We start from the raw sequence: 13,176 nt of genomic DNA, 5'->3' as shown, positions 1-13,176 counted from the left end.
AGGGAGGGAGGATGGGGGATGGAAGGAGAGAAAACAATGAGGAGCTCAGAAAGAAAGTGTTGTGAGAATGATGAGGGCAACAAATGTACACATGAGCTTGACACAATGGATGGACGCATTGTGATAAGGGTTGTATGAGTCCCCCCCAAAATGATTTTTAAAAGTCATTGTGTTTGATGTATTAGAAATAGGCAACTTCTCCGAACATATTATATTCATGTTTGAAAAACCCCTCTCCACTTTTACAAACTTAGAGGTATTGGTCTCACAATATTTTTAGCTACTTGGACACTTTCAGGTATTGCGTAATGCACTCAGTGTCTCATGGGACTTTTGGACATCACACAAAGCTGAAATGAGTGACTACGTGTCACCCTCTGATTGGCACTTTTTCTCTTTACATCCTATGTATGTAGTATTCATTTCAAAAATGAGTAAATAAATATTATAACCATAGTTGCCCGAATTTTTTATATCTGAGGACAGAATGAACATTACATGGGCACTTAGAACACGCTGTTGCACAGAGGAACTTAAAAAAGAGTAAGGAATGTGAATTTGTGATTTCCACTTTGGACCGCTCACCTTAGAGAACCCTGATTACACGGGCCATTTTAGCAACCTGTTTGCCAGCTCAACAAAAAATTAGGTCATTGATTCTGCCGAACCAGTGCGAACCGGCTGAATCCCACCACTGGTGTTAACTATTTGCAGCATACAGGGACCGTAACTGTCCTACCCCCCAATCCCAGCGGGCACCTTCTGGTGGCAGAGTTCCTGGCCTGCGCAGTGTGTCCGTTACCTCGTTGTTGGTGCCGACGTCCAGCAGGACAGGGAGGCACTGCTGCGGGTTCACGCCCCCACACGCAGTGTACAGGGCCAGCTTTCCCACCGGGATGCCCATGCCGTAGCAGCCCAGGTCTCCCAAACCCAGTATGCGTTCCCCATCCGTCACCACCACGGCCTGAAAAACACAGCGGGGACACCATTAGTCAGGGGCAGTACTTGTGGGAAAAGGCGGCCTGTTTTACAGCCTTAGCACATCAGGTGTGACCACTACTGATTTTGCTGGGGGGTGAATCCTGTTGTCTGGGCAAAGGTCAGAGGGCGCATTCAGCTGTAGGTGGCCCATACTCCCCCCCACCCCCACCCCCACCACTTCCTCCCACTGGCAGGTTGGTGGGAATCTTCCCGGAGGAGAGATGGTGGGAAGACACCTTCGGAGGGTGGGTGTGGGGGATCCTTGAACAGTGAGAAGCAAACCACATCTCTTCACTCTCCCTTTTAGAGAAACAGTCTGTTATCTGGTGGGGGGAGAGGAGGAAGGGGCCACATCCCTGAAAGGACATAATGAAGGACAGTAAGAACAAATGCTTCTCCTGCTGCTACAGCTCCAAGGTTTTAGGGACCTGTTTAGTGCTGTTGTATCTGCTCCTGGGGAAAAATATATATAAATCTAATTTCCAAGGAACCAGATTTTCTTCTGATGTTTGCTGAGGCCACTCTTTTAACCTAAAATGAAGAGGTTCTCAAACACCAGTGGAGGTACCGCTTATACTGTGGCAAACAATGATCTGGTGCAGTTGGTGGTGCGATGCTGCCATTCATTCATTTAATAAACATTTATCAAGAGCCCATTTTGCATAAGACACTATGCCAGATCCTGGAGGAAGGGGCTTCGGTTTGGTCACCTGCGAAACTAAGTAAGCAGGGACTAGCCCTTAGGTGCTACACGTCTGTACACAACTGTTCCCCCTAGCCAAAAGGGCTCCCTCTCTCCTCCAGACCCCCTCTGAATGCACCCACTGCCGCGTCCAATGGGTTCATCCTAGTCTCTGGATTCATCTCTCCTGAAGGTCCTACTCCCCTTCTCCAGCAGTGCAAATCCTGCCCATTACAATCGAATGCAATTTCTCTTTTCCCCAAACTTGTTATATGTGTATCTACCATACACCTAGCTGGCCGGCTCACTCTTTGGTTTGGTCTGTCTGTCTTCCACATTTATTAAGGACCCACTGCATGCCCAGTTTGCAAATAGTGCTACTAATCATTTGATGATGAGAGCACCTATTTAACTTTGTGCTAGTTAAAAAGTTCCTACTTAACTTTGTGTGTGCGCACAGTTTACCTTTGCGAGCAATCAGGACTAAGAGCTAGGGCTTTGGAATGGGATAACCAGTATATGAATCTAGGCATTTGGATGATAGACCATGTATAATTATGAGTACCTATGTAAATTTTCAGATCCCCAATTTTCCACAAAATGGAAATAATAATAGTAATACATAATTTACCAATTTAGTTACTGTCTCTATAGATCTACCTATCTGGGATTTCATATGAATAAAATCATACCAGAAGACCAAAAACTAAAAACAAACACACCAACAACCAGAACAATCAAACTCAATCCAAAAGAGAGCAGAAAATAATGAAAACTAGGACAAATTTAAAATGAGTCAAATGGGAAAACAAATGATAAGGTGTTAAATTTTAAGCCATTTCTGCATTAATTCACTTTCCACTGCATTCTGTCTGAGGGCACGGCTATTTACGACACTGGTCAATGGTCAGAGGGGATTCACTGGAAGCCTAATTTATGTGGAGACTTTGCAGATGGATTTGGGGCTTTCACTGCTATCGAACATTGCAATTGGGTGCTCAGAATTTAAGCTCTAATATAATTCCCTCATCTGATCTTAGATTTTATTATTTACAATCCTGGAATCTCACAGGTTGATGTACTTCTTCCATGTATGTTTAACTGACCCGTCACTTAGATGGCTTCTTGTTTTAAGACAAGCTTTTAAGACCCCAGGCACAATTCTTTCTGTCAGGCACCATCTGTTTTATTCACCACACTTTACTATAGCACCCACATCTTCAGTGGTCCCTTTAATTGGGTAAATATCAATTGAGCAAGGCCATATTATAAGAACTGATTATTCTTAGTTTAGAGTTTATGGCTAAGTGGGTACTCAAAATCTATTCATATATCTAAGGTTGTTATATATCTCTGTTCCACTTTAGTGGCCACATTATCAGCTTTTTAATAAATAATATAAATAACTTCCATAAGGCCTTTGTTAATTCTAGTAATAGTATAATTAAATTAGCTGATTGTATAGAATTTAAAATACTTTTGAGACCAGAAGAGTATTCATATATAGGAAAGGTTTTTAGACTAAAATACATGGCATATGAACTTACATTTATTTAAATTTTTAAGTGACTGAATCCTGTTTATGAAAACAATGAGGGTTAGACACAGGTTACCCATAATTCAAAAACACTCGTTCACTACAGCAGAACTATGCCTGCAGAATGAAGACATGTATCAAAAACTGCCATGACTGGCCTCTCTACTCTAGATTCTTCACACTCAATTTCATTTTCCTGAGACCAACCAGGCTTATCACTTTTTTGTCTCCAAACCTTTCATGGTTGGTTCCTTCTGTCTATAAAATAAGGCCTAAGGATTTTAGACCATCATTTCCAGGTATTCTATGGCCTAGTTAAATTTGCTCTTTGCATTTTCTTTTTACCAACTTCATGCTCCATCTAAGTTAGAGTACTTCTAATTTTGCACAAGGTTTGTACTTTCTTTGCTACAGGTCCTTTTACTCCTCATCCTCTGTATCTCTTTAATCTGAATTATGTTCCAAGAAACAGTTTAAAAGCACTTTGCTTCCCTTCTGGAAGTTCTTATCCTCCAGATTTTTAGAGCTTTTCCAATCCTGCAGCACCTAGCATTTCTCCTCCTGCTCTATAGTTAACACATTTCCTTGTTTTTCATAGTAGTGGGTCTTGTCATCTTTGAATTCTCAGCATTTAGCCTGGTGTCTCAGTGTGATATGCGCTCGATCAATGTCTTTTGGACAATGTGCCACATCCAGCATAGAGTACAAAGTCTTTCCTGGTGGATAGAAGTTAGGCCTTGGCTATACTACCACTGTTCAGAGAGAAGATGCTACATTTTATTTTTCATGACATCAGTGGAGCTAATGCTTCCAGCCACCAGTTCAATCGATTGTCAAAAACCTGATGGGGCATGAGGCATTATCCTTGAGTTTCAAAGCATAGAAAAACTCAGTAAACTACAGAATCACATTTTTCTTGTCTGAAAGGGATTTATAACTCAAAACTCCTTTGTCCTTCAGAGGACTAAAGGGCATTTTGGGAAGCAATGCCCTCCTTCTTCCTCTACCTGCTGTGCTCTGGCTTATTGCCCACATCCCTTGCTGGACCCAATAGGACTATCCCAAGACGGACCCAATAATCCGAATTCCTAGTTTCTGCTGGCTCTGGCTTCAGTGGACATACTAGGTATGACATCCCATTTCTTCTTCTTTGTTTCCCTCTTTCCCTCCCATCCCTCTTTTTCTCTTCTTCCTCCTTTGTTGCTTATTTTTCTTTCTTTCGTCACACAATATAAATAATGCCAGCTCTTTAGCTTTAAATCTTTGTTCCACTACCCATTAGCAAAGGACTTAGCCTCTTAGTTTCCTTGGTGTTAGAATGGGAATTATCATAACTTCTGCTGTGTCTTACAAACAAGAACCCTGTGGCATAGTTGGATATGGATTGGGCTGCTAACTGCAAGGTCAGCAGTTCAAAACTACCAGTCTTTCCTCGGAAGATGTGGGTTTCTACTCCTGTTAAGAGTTACAGTTCCTAAAACCCACAGTGGGCAGTTCAGCAATGTCCTACAGGGTCGCTGGAAGTTGGAATCAACTCGATGGCAGTGAGTTTTGTATCTCACAGGGTGGTTAGGAGCATTCAATGAGTCAATCTATGAAGATCACTTAGCAAAGTGCTGTGCGTGGTAGATATAGTGTTGGGCTGCCCTGGCATACTTCAATGGGTAAAGGATTTACTACCCGAGCTTGTATCCAATGATTGGTTAATGCAGGGTCCTAAACGCCTGTCTCTCCTGCCCTAACTTGGGACAACTATTAGGGACATCTCAGATCATGAGCCTTCTCAAGGGTCAGTTGAGTCTTTCTTGAGGTCTCACTGCAGCCAAATCCCTCCCACTGCCCTATCCAACTTCCTTCTCTCCACACAGCTGTTGATCCTAAAAGCACACCCTAATATATGTCTTATATAATGGTCTCTATGTTAGTGACCGCATCCTAGGAAATCCAACCCCTGACACTGGGTACAGAGTGAGAATGCACGTGGGGTATTGCATGATGAGAAGGCAGAACTTAGCGCTGGCAATCTGGCTCCTGCTGAAATGTCCAAATGGCTGGTGCCTTGTGCCAGAGGGTGCTCCCCTGGCTCCACTATCCCAACTACCTCTCAGTACCTGCTCCTGTGCAGCTGTTGGGAATGGGATGGGGACGAGATTTAGGAGCTTGGGAAAGCTGTTAAGGAGGAGGGCTATTCTCAGATGAACCTTTCTCCTGGTTCCAGGCAATGGCTACTGTGGGAAAGAGTCAGAAAGGCAGTTCTCACTCCTCTGTGATTTACGATGGATAGCAGGGGTGGCCTGGCCCGCCCCTCCTCCCTGCACCGAGGGGCCCAGAGAACTCCATGGTCTCACCAGCCCTGGGCTTTGGCTTCATTCCCTTTGGTCTGTTTCCCTTACAGCTCTGTTTTCAGTTCTCCTTTCAGTCTTCAAGGCCATAGAAAGTCATTTTTTATCTTCCAAGTAGATTCAGGAGCTCCTCTGAGCCATCCTAACCCTCAGCCCAGCATCAGCAATTCATTGACATCCATCCCTGGAAAACCTATGCTTCCCTCACGCAGCAACTGGGCCAGAGGGGGCTGTGGTTAGGGCATCAAAACCCTTTCTTTAGGTGACTCTGGGCAAGTTGATTAGTTAGCTTGCTCACCTGCAAAAAGATATACTACTATCCAGGCTTCAAAACCCAGGCTGGGGGTTCCAGAAGCACTCCTTTTCCCACTCTGATCATGGTAATGGTGAAAAAATTGTAAGTGAAGAAGTAAAGGGGCTGTCCTTTGCTAGTTCCCAAACTCAAAGCATAAACCCACAGTCGTTGAGTTGATTCTGACTCATGGGGTTGTCGAGACTATAAATCTTTACAGGATCAGACAGCTCATCTTTCTCCTGCAGAGTTGCTAGCGGGTTTGAACCACTGACCTTGTGGTTAGCAGCTCTTGTCAACTCCAAAGTACCATAAAGAAGTTAAGTAGCAGAGATTCCCTACCTAGGCAGGGAGACACTCATCTCCACTTTTTTTTAAAGCAACTAGATAAAAACACATCAGTAGACAAGACGGACGACAGCTGCGTGGACTATTCTACAGCTCTGAGATGGCAGCTGCAGAGGGAGGAGCGAAGGGCTTCAAAAAAGACACGTAAATGGTGTAGCCCCGTCAGCACTCATGGACGTGTTTGAAAACCAAACTGCAGGCCCAGTGGACAGAATGGCCCATTTTTTCTAGGGAAATCTGAAATCTAGGTGATTTTGTTTTGACCCGTTTTTTCTAAAAGTCTAAAATCTAGGTGATCTTGTTTTAAAAATTAGTTTTAAAACTGAGTTTATAGGCAATATTTGAAAGTCACTTTAACACTTAAATTTAAAATTTAAAACTTTGAACTAGAGACTTTAAAATGTTGCCTGTATAGTCAAAGTTCTCAAATGTTTTATTACCAGTACACTTAATACAGCAATAAAACAACAAGAACAAAACATAATGTTGAATTAAAAAATCATCAAATAAAAACAGAAAATAGTGAAAGTCAAATCATACATATCTAGGCTTCCCTGGTGGCCTGTGACCCTCAAGGATGGGGTCTCAGGACGGGCCTTAGACTTCTCCAGTCTCTCCACACTGCGGTGTTAGTAACATCTGCCTGCTCCACCTCCAGTCATGACACGGCCCACCCTGATGACTCCATGCCCCACGCTGGCAGTTCAGACACACTCTAACTATGTTGAGCTTTCTAATTAGACTTTAAGCATGTCCAGCTCAGGCCTACACACTTGTCTTATCCCTGAACCCCCAGGGAACTCTAACAAAGTTGATATTACTCATATTTTTTAATGTCCTTGAACCAGATGGTGCTGGCTCACATCAGATCATATATCCTACAATTTCATTGGGCGCTCTGGATGTCTCTCTTAGTTTGTGGTCTGACCCCAAAGCCCCAGTTTCTTTCTTTTCTTCTAAAATCTAAAATCACAACCATTGCTTTTCCATCTCTGGAAATTAGCATGCTGGATACAGAAAACGAAAAAACACTGCCATCAAGTCATTTCCGATGCATAGCGACCCCCATAGGACAGGGTAGAACTTCCCCTGTGAGTTCTAGAAGTGAGTAACTCTTTTTTGGGGGTAACTCTTGATGGAAATAGGAAGCCTCATCTGTTTCCTGTGGAGCAGCTGGTGGTTTTGAACGGTTGACCTTGTGTTTGAACCCAATGTATAACCACTACGATGCTAAGGCTTCTTATGTGCTGGTTGAAGTCTACAGATGTTGAGTTCCTGTGGCTCTGCTTGGTTATATCCATCTTGGTTTCCCAACTAAAGTGAAGGAATTCTGGGGCAAGATCCAGGTTGTTGTTTTTTCCCCTTCTCATTTTATGTCCCATACAGTAGGCTCTGGGCACAGTGTATAAGTGATGCTTTGACAACCGCAACAATTGGGACCTGAAATCCAGCCAAGAGCACTTCCATGTAAGCCTGGAGCAAGGGATGTCATGTTTTTACTGGGTAAGAAGGGTTACTTATTTTGGTAATAATTTCTAATTTCTCATAACATGCACAAAGGTCCTTCTGTGTTCGTGGAGAAGCTACCACTCGGGCTCCTGTGCCAGGAAGATAGCAGGTGCTGAACACATCCGCTGACTGTGTTGATTCAATGCAGTTCAGCAGCTACTGAGCACTTTCTATGCACACAGTTTCACCACTATTGAACTGTCCCGGAAGGTGGGAAGGACTGGTTTGATCAGAACTCCTCAGAATGCTCTCTCAGGGCAGCTTGCAGTATGCTGGCTTCTAATCATATCCTCAAGAATTTTTTATTGACACACCCTGGACATGCCTTGGGAATGTGCGTCTTCCAGAACTGAGCCCCAAACCTGCAGGGCCAAGCCTGCATGTCAATGGATTCTAGGCAGATATTCAGGAAGAAAAGCACCTGGCAGAATCACAGCTAGTCAGAAATGTACAGAATGAGCTGTTCACCATGGCCATGGTTGAAGCCCAAGGCTTAGCTCCCTTAGAGCCAAAGCCCTGCCCTGCTTCTTCCATTGGCGAATCCTAATATCCCTCCAGAGGGCCCCAAATGAGTGGGACATCAAAAGCTACTGAGAGATGGCTGGATTTGGTGTCCAGTAGGGTGGCGTGGAGTGGCTGAGTGAATTGACAGGGACCGAGGGAGGGAGACAGTGGAGAGAAAACAACGGTGGCCGTGCCACCGTCTCCTAATGAACAGGTAGGGTGGTGGTGTTGAGTTCTCTTATTGCCCCTGAGAGTTACTTCTAACAATACTCTGTCCGCACCAACCCTTCCAGCTCCTGGGCCAGAAATGTCCTCAACAACAGCCAGCAGATGTCATGCCTCTTCGCTTCACCCATTTTGTGTGCAGGAGTGACAACGACCTTACGGGGCAAGAACCCCTCAAACTCTTCCATAGAAGTCCTCATGAGAGGAGGATGTTGGGGAGTATAGGCAGGGCCTGAAAATTTTTTCTATAAAGCTGAATGCTTTAGATTAAAATTAATATGCATCCTGGATTATTGTTTTTTATGATTATACTATATGATTGTGCTTACTTATTACATAAAAGGGTTCTCTCTCTATTGTGTGAGTAAAATGAATACTCCAGGAAGAAGTGTCAAGTTTGTTTTGCCCTGTATCTATCTCCCCTTGCTCCCCGACACACCCAGGAGGACACTTTCCCAAATATCCATCAAAAGCTTTATTTCTTGGTGCACTGTTCCCATTCTGTTGGCCTGTCTATCCAGACTCCACTCTCAACTCAGGCTCTAGCTCACTGAAGGCAGGGTCACCCTGCTACTCCCTCCTTCACTCCACAAGGGCCGTAGAGAGCAGGATTTATTTCTAAACCCTACGCAAAGTCAAGAGAGAGAATAACAGTTCTCAAAGTGGGCTGTAGCCTTTCCCTGGATTCTGCACACAGCAGACAGGGAACTATTCTCTAAGGCCCTCAGGGAGAGGAGGATGAGTGGGGGCAAGTTTGTCCTCTAAGTCACTTCCTCCAGGAAGGTTTCCCAGGCTGCCTTCACACTAAGAGTCATCTGCTTCTTTTGAACCGCCTCGGCACTTTTCCTTACCTGGTTTATATTGGACCATGCTTCACCTTGTGAGCCCAATGTGTCTCTTGTCTTCTTTCCTTCAAGAGCTACTAGCTTCTTGAGAGGAGGGTCTACATCTGCTTTCTGCCTGTCTCCATCACAGAGGTTACCACCGTGTACTTAGTGAGCGCTGGACAAGATCTGATGACCATATCTTTAGATCCATTTCCTGACTGCCCTCCTGATCCTCCAGCACTCCCGCAGGGGAGGATTTCACATGGGTGCCTAATGAATGAGCACTTCTGCTCCTCGGTGCCTTTGTGCTTGGCTGTGAAAGGTCTCTGTTTTCCGCCTGGCAAAGAGTGGTGGCATATGTTACTTTCAGTGTCTCATTTTATACCTGGGAAAGAGTCTGACTCCAGATGAAAGGCTTCATCCAAGGACAGAGGAATTAAAAAAGAAAACCAGCTCTTACCTTAATATTGTCTTCTGGCCAAGAGTTTAGCATCGTTGCGATGTGTCCCTTGTCATGAATGGTGATAAACAGCCCACTGGGAGAGCAAAACAGAAGGCGTGGGGGTGGGGAGAGAGGGGGAGACCAGAAGTCAGACTGTGGCCAGAGCAAAGACTATAAGTATTATGTGTCATTGCATCTAATTTTGAAAAACAACAACAACAACAAAACCCTGGGCAAGAGGTGTCTCTGACCAATGCCCCAACAATTAAAGGCATTTCTCTGTCTCTCCTCCAATAACATCTCCCTACAGAGATGGGGGTCCCTGAGGCCGAGCTCAATGGAGTCTGTACTATCTTCCCCTTCCTCTGGACCACAGGTACCCGGACTCCACAATTCCCTGCCCACATGGTCCCAAGCCTACTTCCAGGTAACGTGGGGGTCTCTTCCCTAGGTCTCACCTCCAGAGTATAGGCCATATTTCTTGTGAGTGGATTTCTAACTAGAAAATGGACATGTGGGGTGTCCACACACATGGGCACAAAGCCCCTTGTGCTATGGAATGAAGCTGATGATGGGAAGAGGAGTGGGCCATTTTTTTACCTGGAATCCTAGTGGCATAGTGGTTAAATGTTTGACCACTAACTGAAAGGTCAGAGGTTCAAACCCACCAGCTGCTCAGCTAGAGAAAGAAGTGGTAGTCTGCTTCTATAATTTACAGCCCTGCAAAAACTATGGTGCTGTGGGGTCACTATGAGCGACAATCAATTCAGTATCAGGAAGGATCTAGGAACCGCTCTGTTGACTTTCAGAACAGTGTAGACTTGGGGCCTATTCCGTGAGGGCCTCCAGGCGAGGAGGCTGGTGGTGTGTGTGTGTGTGTGTGTGTGTGTGTGTAGTCAGCAGGCCTGTCCTCCATAACAAAGGCTGACTCAGAACCCGCAGAAAAGGATGAGGTGGGAGCCCCAGGTGTGTGGTCCCCCAGCAGTGGCGCACTCCAGGAAGAGTGGACTCGCTTCATGGTTTACATCTTTCTGCTGTGCTCCCTTACGATGATTCCAGTTTGAAAGATCATCACCTCTGGAGGCAGGAGGACCTGATTTAAATCCGATTGCACTGTCCACTTTGTGTCTCCTTGCTTGTTTGGACTTTCGATGGTGCATTGGGTGCACAGTCACTGAACAGATCGGCAGCTACATTCAATAGTACGCATGCAGTTTGTTTGTTCTTCCCAATTCCCTCAACCCCACATCACTTCTCCCTGTCCTTCCTGGGCTGCCTCTTTCTATTCCTCCTTCTTAGCAATCTTCCAAACATTACCCTTTGGTAAATGGTGCCCTTTCAATCTCAAGTTATGGTGCTTCCAAGGTGGGCACACCTTCCTAGTGTTAGTCGTTCTCCATAACGTCCTGTCTATTGTTTGGCAGAAAACTGAGCACAGGGGGGAGTTCCGTTCCAGACCTCCAGGAGGACTGAGGGCCATAATCTTAGAGGTGCCCTCCATCTCTCTCTGACCAGTAAACCTGGACTTTTGTGATTTTGAGTCTTACTCCACATTTTTCTCCCACTCTATCTAGGACCTCCTAAGGCAGCAGTTCTCAACCTATGGGTCGTGACCCCTTTGGAGGGTGAATGACCCTTTCACAGGGGTTGTCTGATTCATAACAGTAGCACAATTACAGGTATGAAGTAGCAATAAAAAAAATTTATGGTTGGGGTTCACCACCACATGAGGCACTGTATGAAAGGGTCGCAGCATGAGGAAAGTTGAGGACCACTGCCCTAACGTGATCCCTTGCAGAACACTTGGTATTGGTAGTCAGGCACCTGCACTCAGCATAGTGGAGACTGATGTTTGTGTGGTTCATTAATCCACTGGACTAATTGTTCCCATGTGTCATTGGTTTTTAGCACTCTGTTTTCCCTCTGGACAGGGACCAATCTTTGCAGCTTGGAGCTTTATTTTTCATTCCTTAACCTCACAGAGCCTCAGTTTCTCCATCTGCAAAATCAGAACAGGAATGGCCTATCTTGTGGGGCACTTATGAAGACTGAATGGCCTAATGCATGAAAAGTGCCCACAAGCATCTGCCAGGGGTCTCTCTGTACCCCACAGCCGGGTCTGATCCAGGACTCTCTCCCTGGGAAGGAGGAAAAACACCCAGGGATGAGTGGTGTGCCCTGTGAGGCATTGTCGGACAGCAGATGCGATCTGTTACAGCATGATGTTATCCTCCTGCTCCAAGACACAAAGGGAGTCAGGAAGGGGGCAAGCTCCTCGAAGCTCCGGCAGCCACGTTTCCAGCTTTTGAGTGACTTCTAGGCTGCCTGGGATCCCAAGGTGCTGCACATCCTGCAGTGAGCTATTAGAACCGGAGCCTGGTCAAGGCTAATGATCCCTCTGAGTCATAAGAACCGAACGTCCTTCGCCACTCTTAGTGCTGCGAACATGGACGTCTAGGCGAGAGACACTCACAGGAAAAAAACAAAAATAATTTTAGCCACTGATTACTCCTCCCAAGTTTTTCCTGTTTACCTTAGGGAAGCAATTTTGGAACATGATAAAAGAAAAAAATATATTGTAAATATGGCTGGCCAATGGAATTCAGAGCTTAGGTTATATATGTCCTGTTTTACATAACATACAAACAAGTATTTCTGAAAAACTGTGAGTAAGTAAAAAAATGTCCATACTTAAAATCATATTGATTGTGTACTTGGAACATTACTGTTTGAAGAGAACCACCTTACCTTCCCCTGCCCCCCCCCAAAAAAGAACCCCAAACATCCATTGTGCGACCCCACATGTCAGAGCAGATCTGTGCGCCGGATTAGAAAGTAGATCACCGGGCCCTTGTTGAGGCAGGAGGAACTGCCAGCTTTCAGGTTCGTAGCTGAGTGCGGACATGTTCGTGCTCTCGGGAATGCATGCAGGAAGTGTTTGGCTGTAATCGTTGTTCCCTGATTTTGTGGCATTCTCAGCTTTAGACTTCATGCTTCAGTTTCCAATAAAGTGAACCACATTCTCTCTTGGCTGATCCGGGGCCATTAGGGTCCAGTGATCAAAGTCAGAGAAAGGTAGCCACAGGAGTAGGGCAACTCCAGCAGTGGGCTATGGGGTAGGGCATGGGGCACCTACTATATTCTTCCCCACATTGAACTCATGTGGCCTGAAACTATTTTCATTATGCTATTTAACTTGGAACAGAGTTGAAACTTTTCTTTCTAATCATGTATGGAAGCAATTTGTTCTGTTCACGAAGAACATCTGGTTCTCTCTCTCCTGGACACATGGCAGTCTGCACGTGCATGATTCACCAAAGTGAGGCACGGTCACTTGTGACTTGCTTTGGTCAATAAATAGGCGTGGTTGCAACATGACAGACATTTCTGAGTAGGAGTGCTTAAGAGTCCTCTCCTTTTCCCGTTGCCATGGAAACCCGCACAGTTCTAGATGCACAGTTCTCCATTAGTCCAGGTCCTTCAGTGA

General features: G+C 45.2%; 1 protein-coding gene across 1 annotated transcript in view; it reads right to left on the bottom strand.

Moving 5' to 3' along the window:
- Nucleotides 1-13,176, bottom strand: part of ME3 (malic enzyme 3) — a gene marked incomplete at its 5' end in the record, with an annotated part of 218,681 nt that overhangs the window by 71,312 nt on the left and 134,193 nt on the right. The window contains 2 exons of the mRNA XM_004708884.3: nt 803-964; nt 9,708-9,783. Coding sequence (XP_004708941.2) covers nt 803-964; nt 9,708-9,783 — 238 coding nt within the window. The remainder of the gene's footprint in view (nt 1-802; nt 965-9,707; nt 9,784-13,176) is intronic.

The sequence above is a fragment of the Echinops telfairi genome, unplaced genomic scaffold (assembly GCF_000313985.2).
Source record: "Echinops telfairi isolate 266 unplaced genomic scaffold, ASM31398v2 ScPeMD7_1713;HRSCAF=2227, whole genome shotgun sequence".
Classification (NCBI taxonomy): Eukaryota; Metazoa; Chordata; class Mammalia; order Afrosoricida; family Tenrecidae; genus Echinops; species Echinops telfairi.
This window is presented reverse-complemented; position numbering and strand designations above follow the sequence as displayed.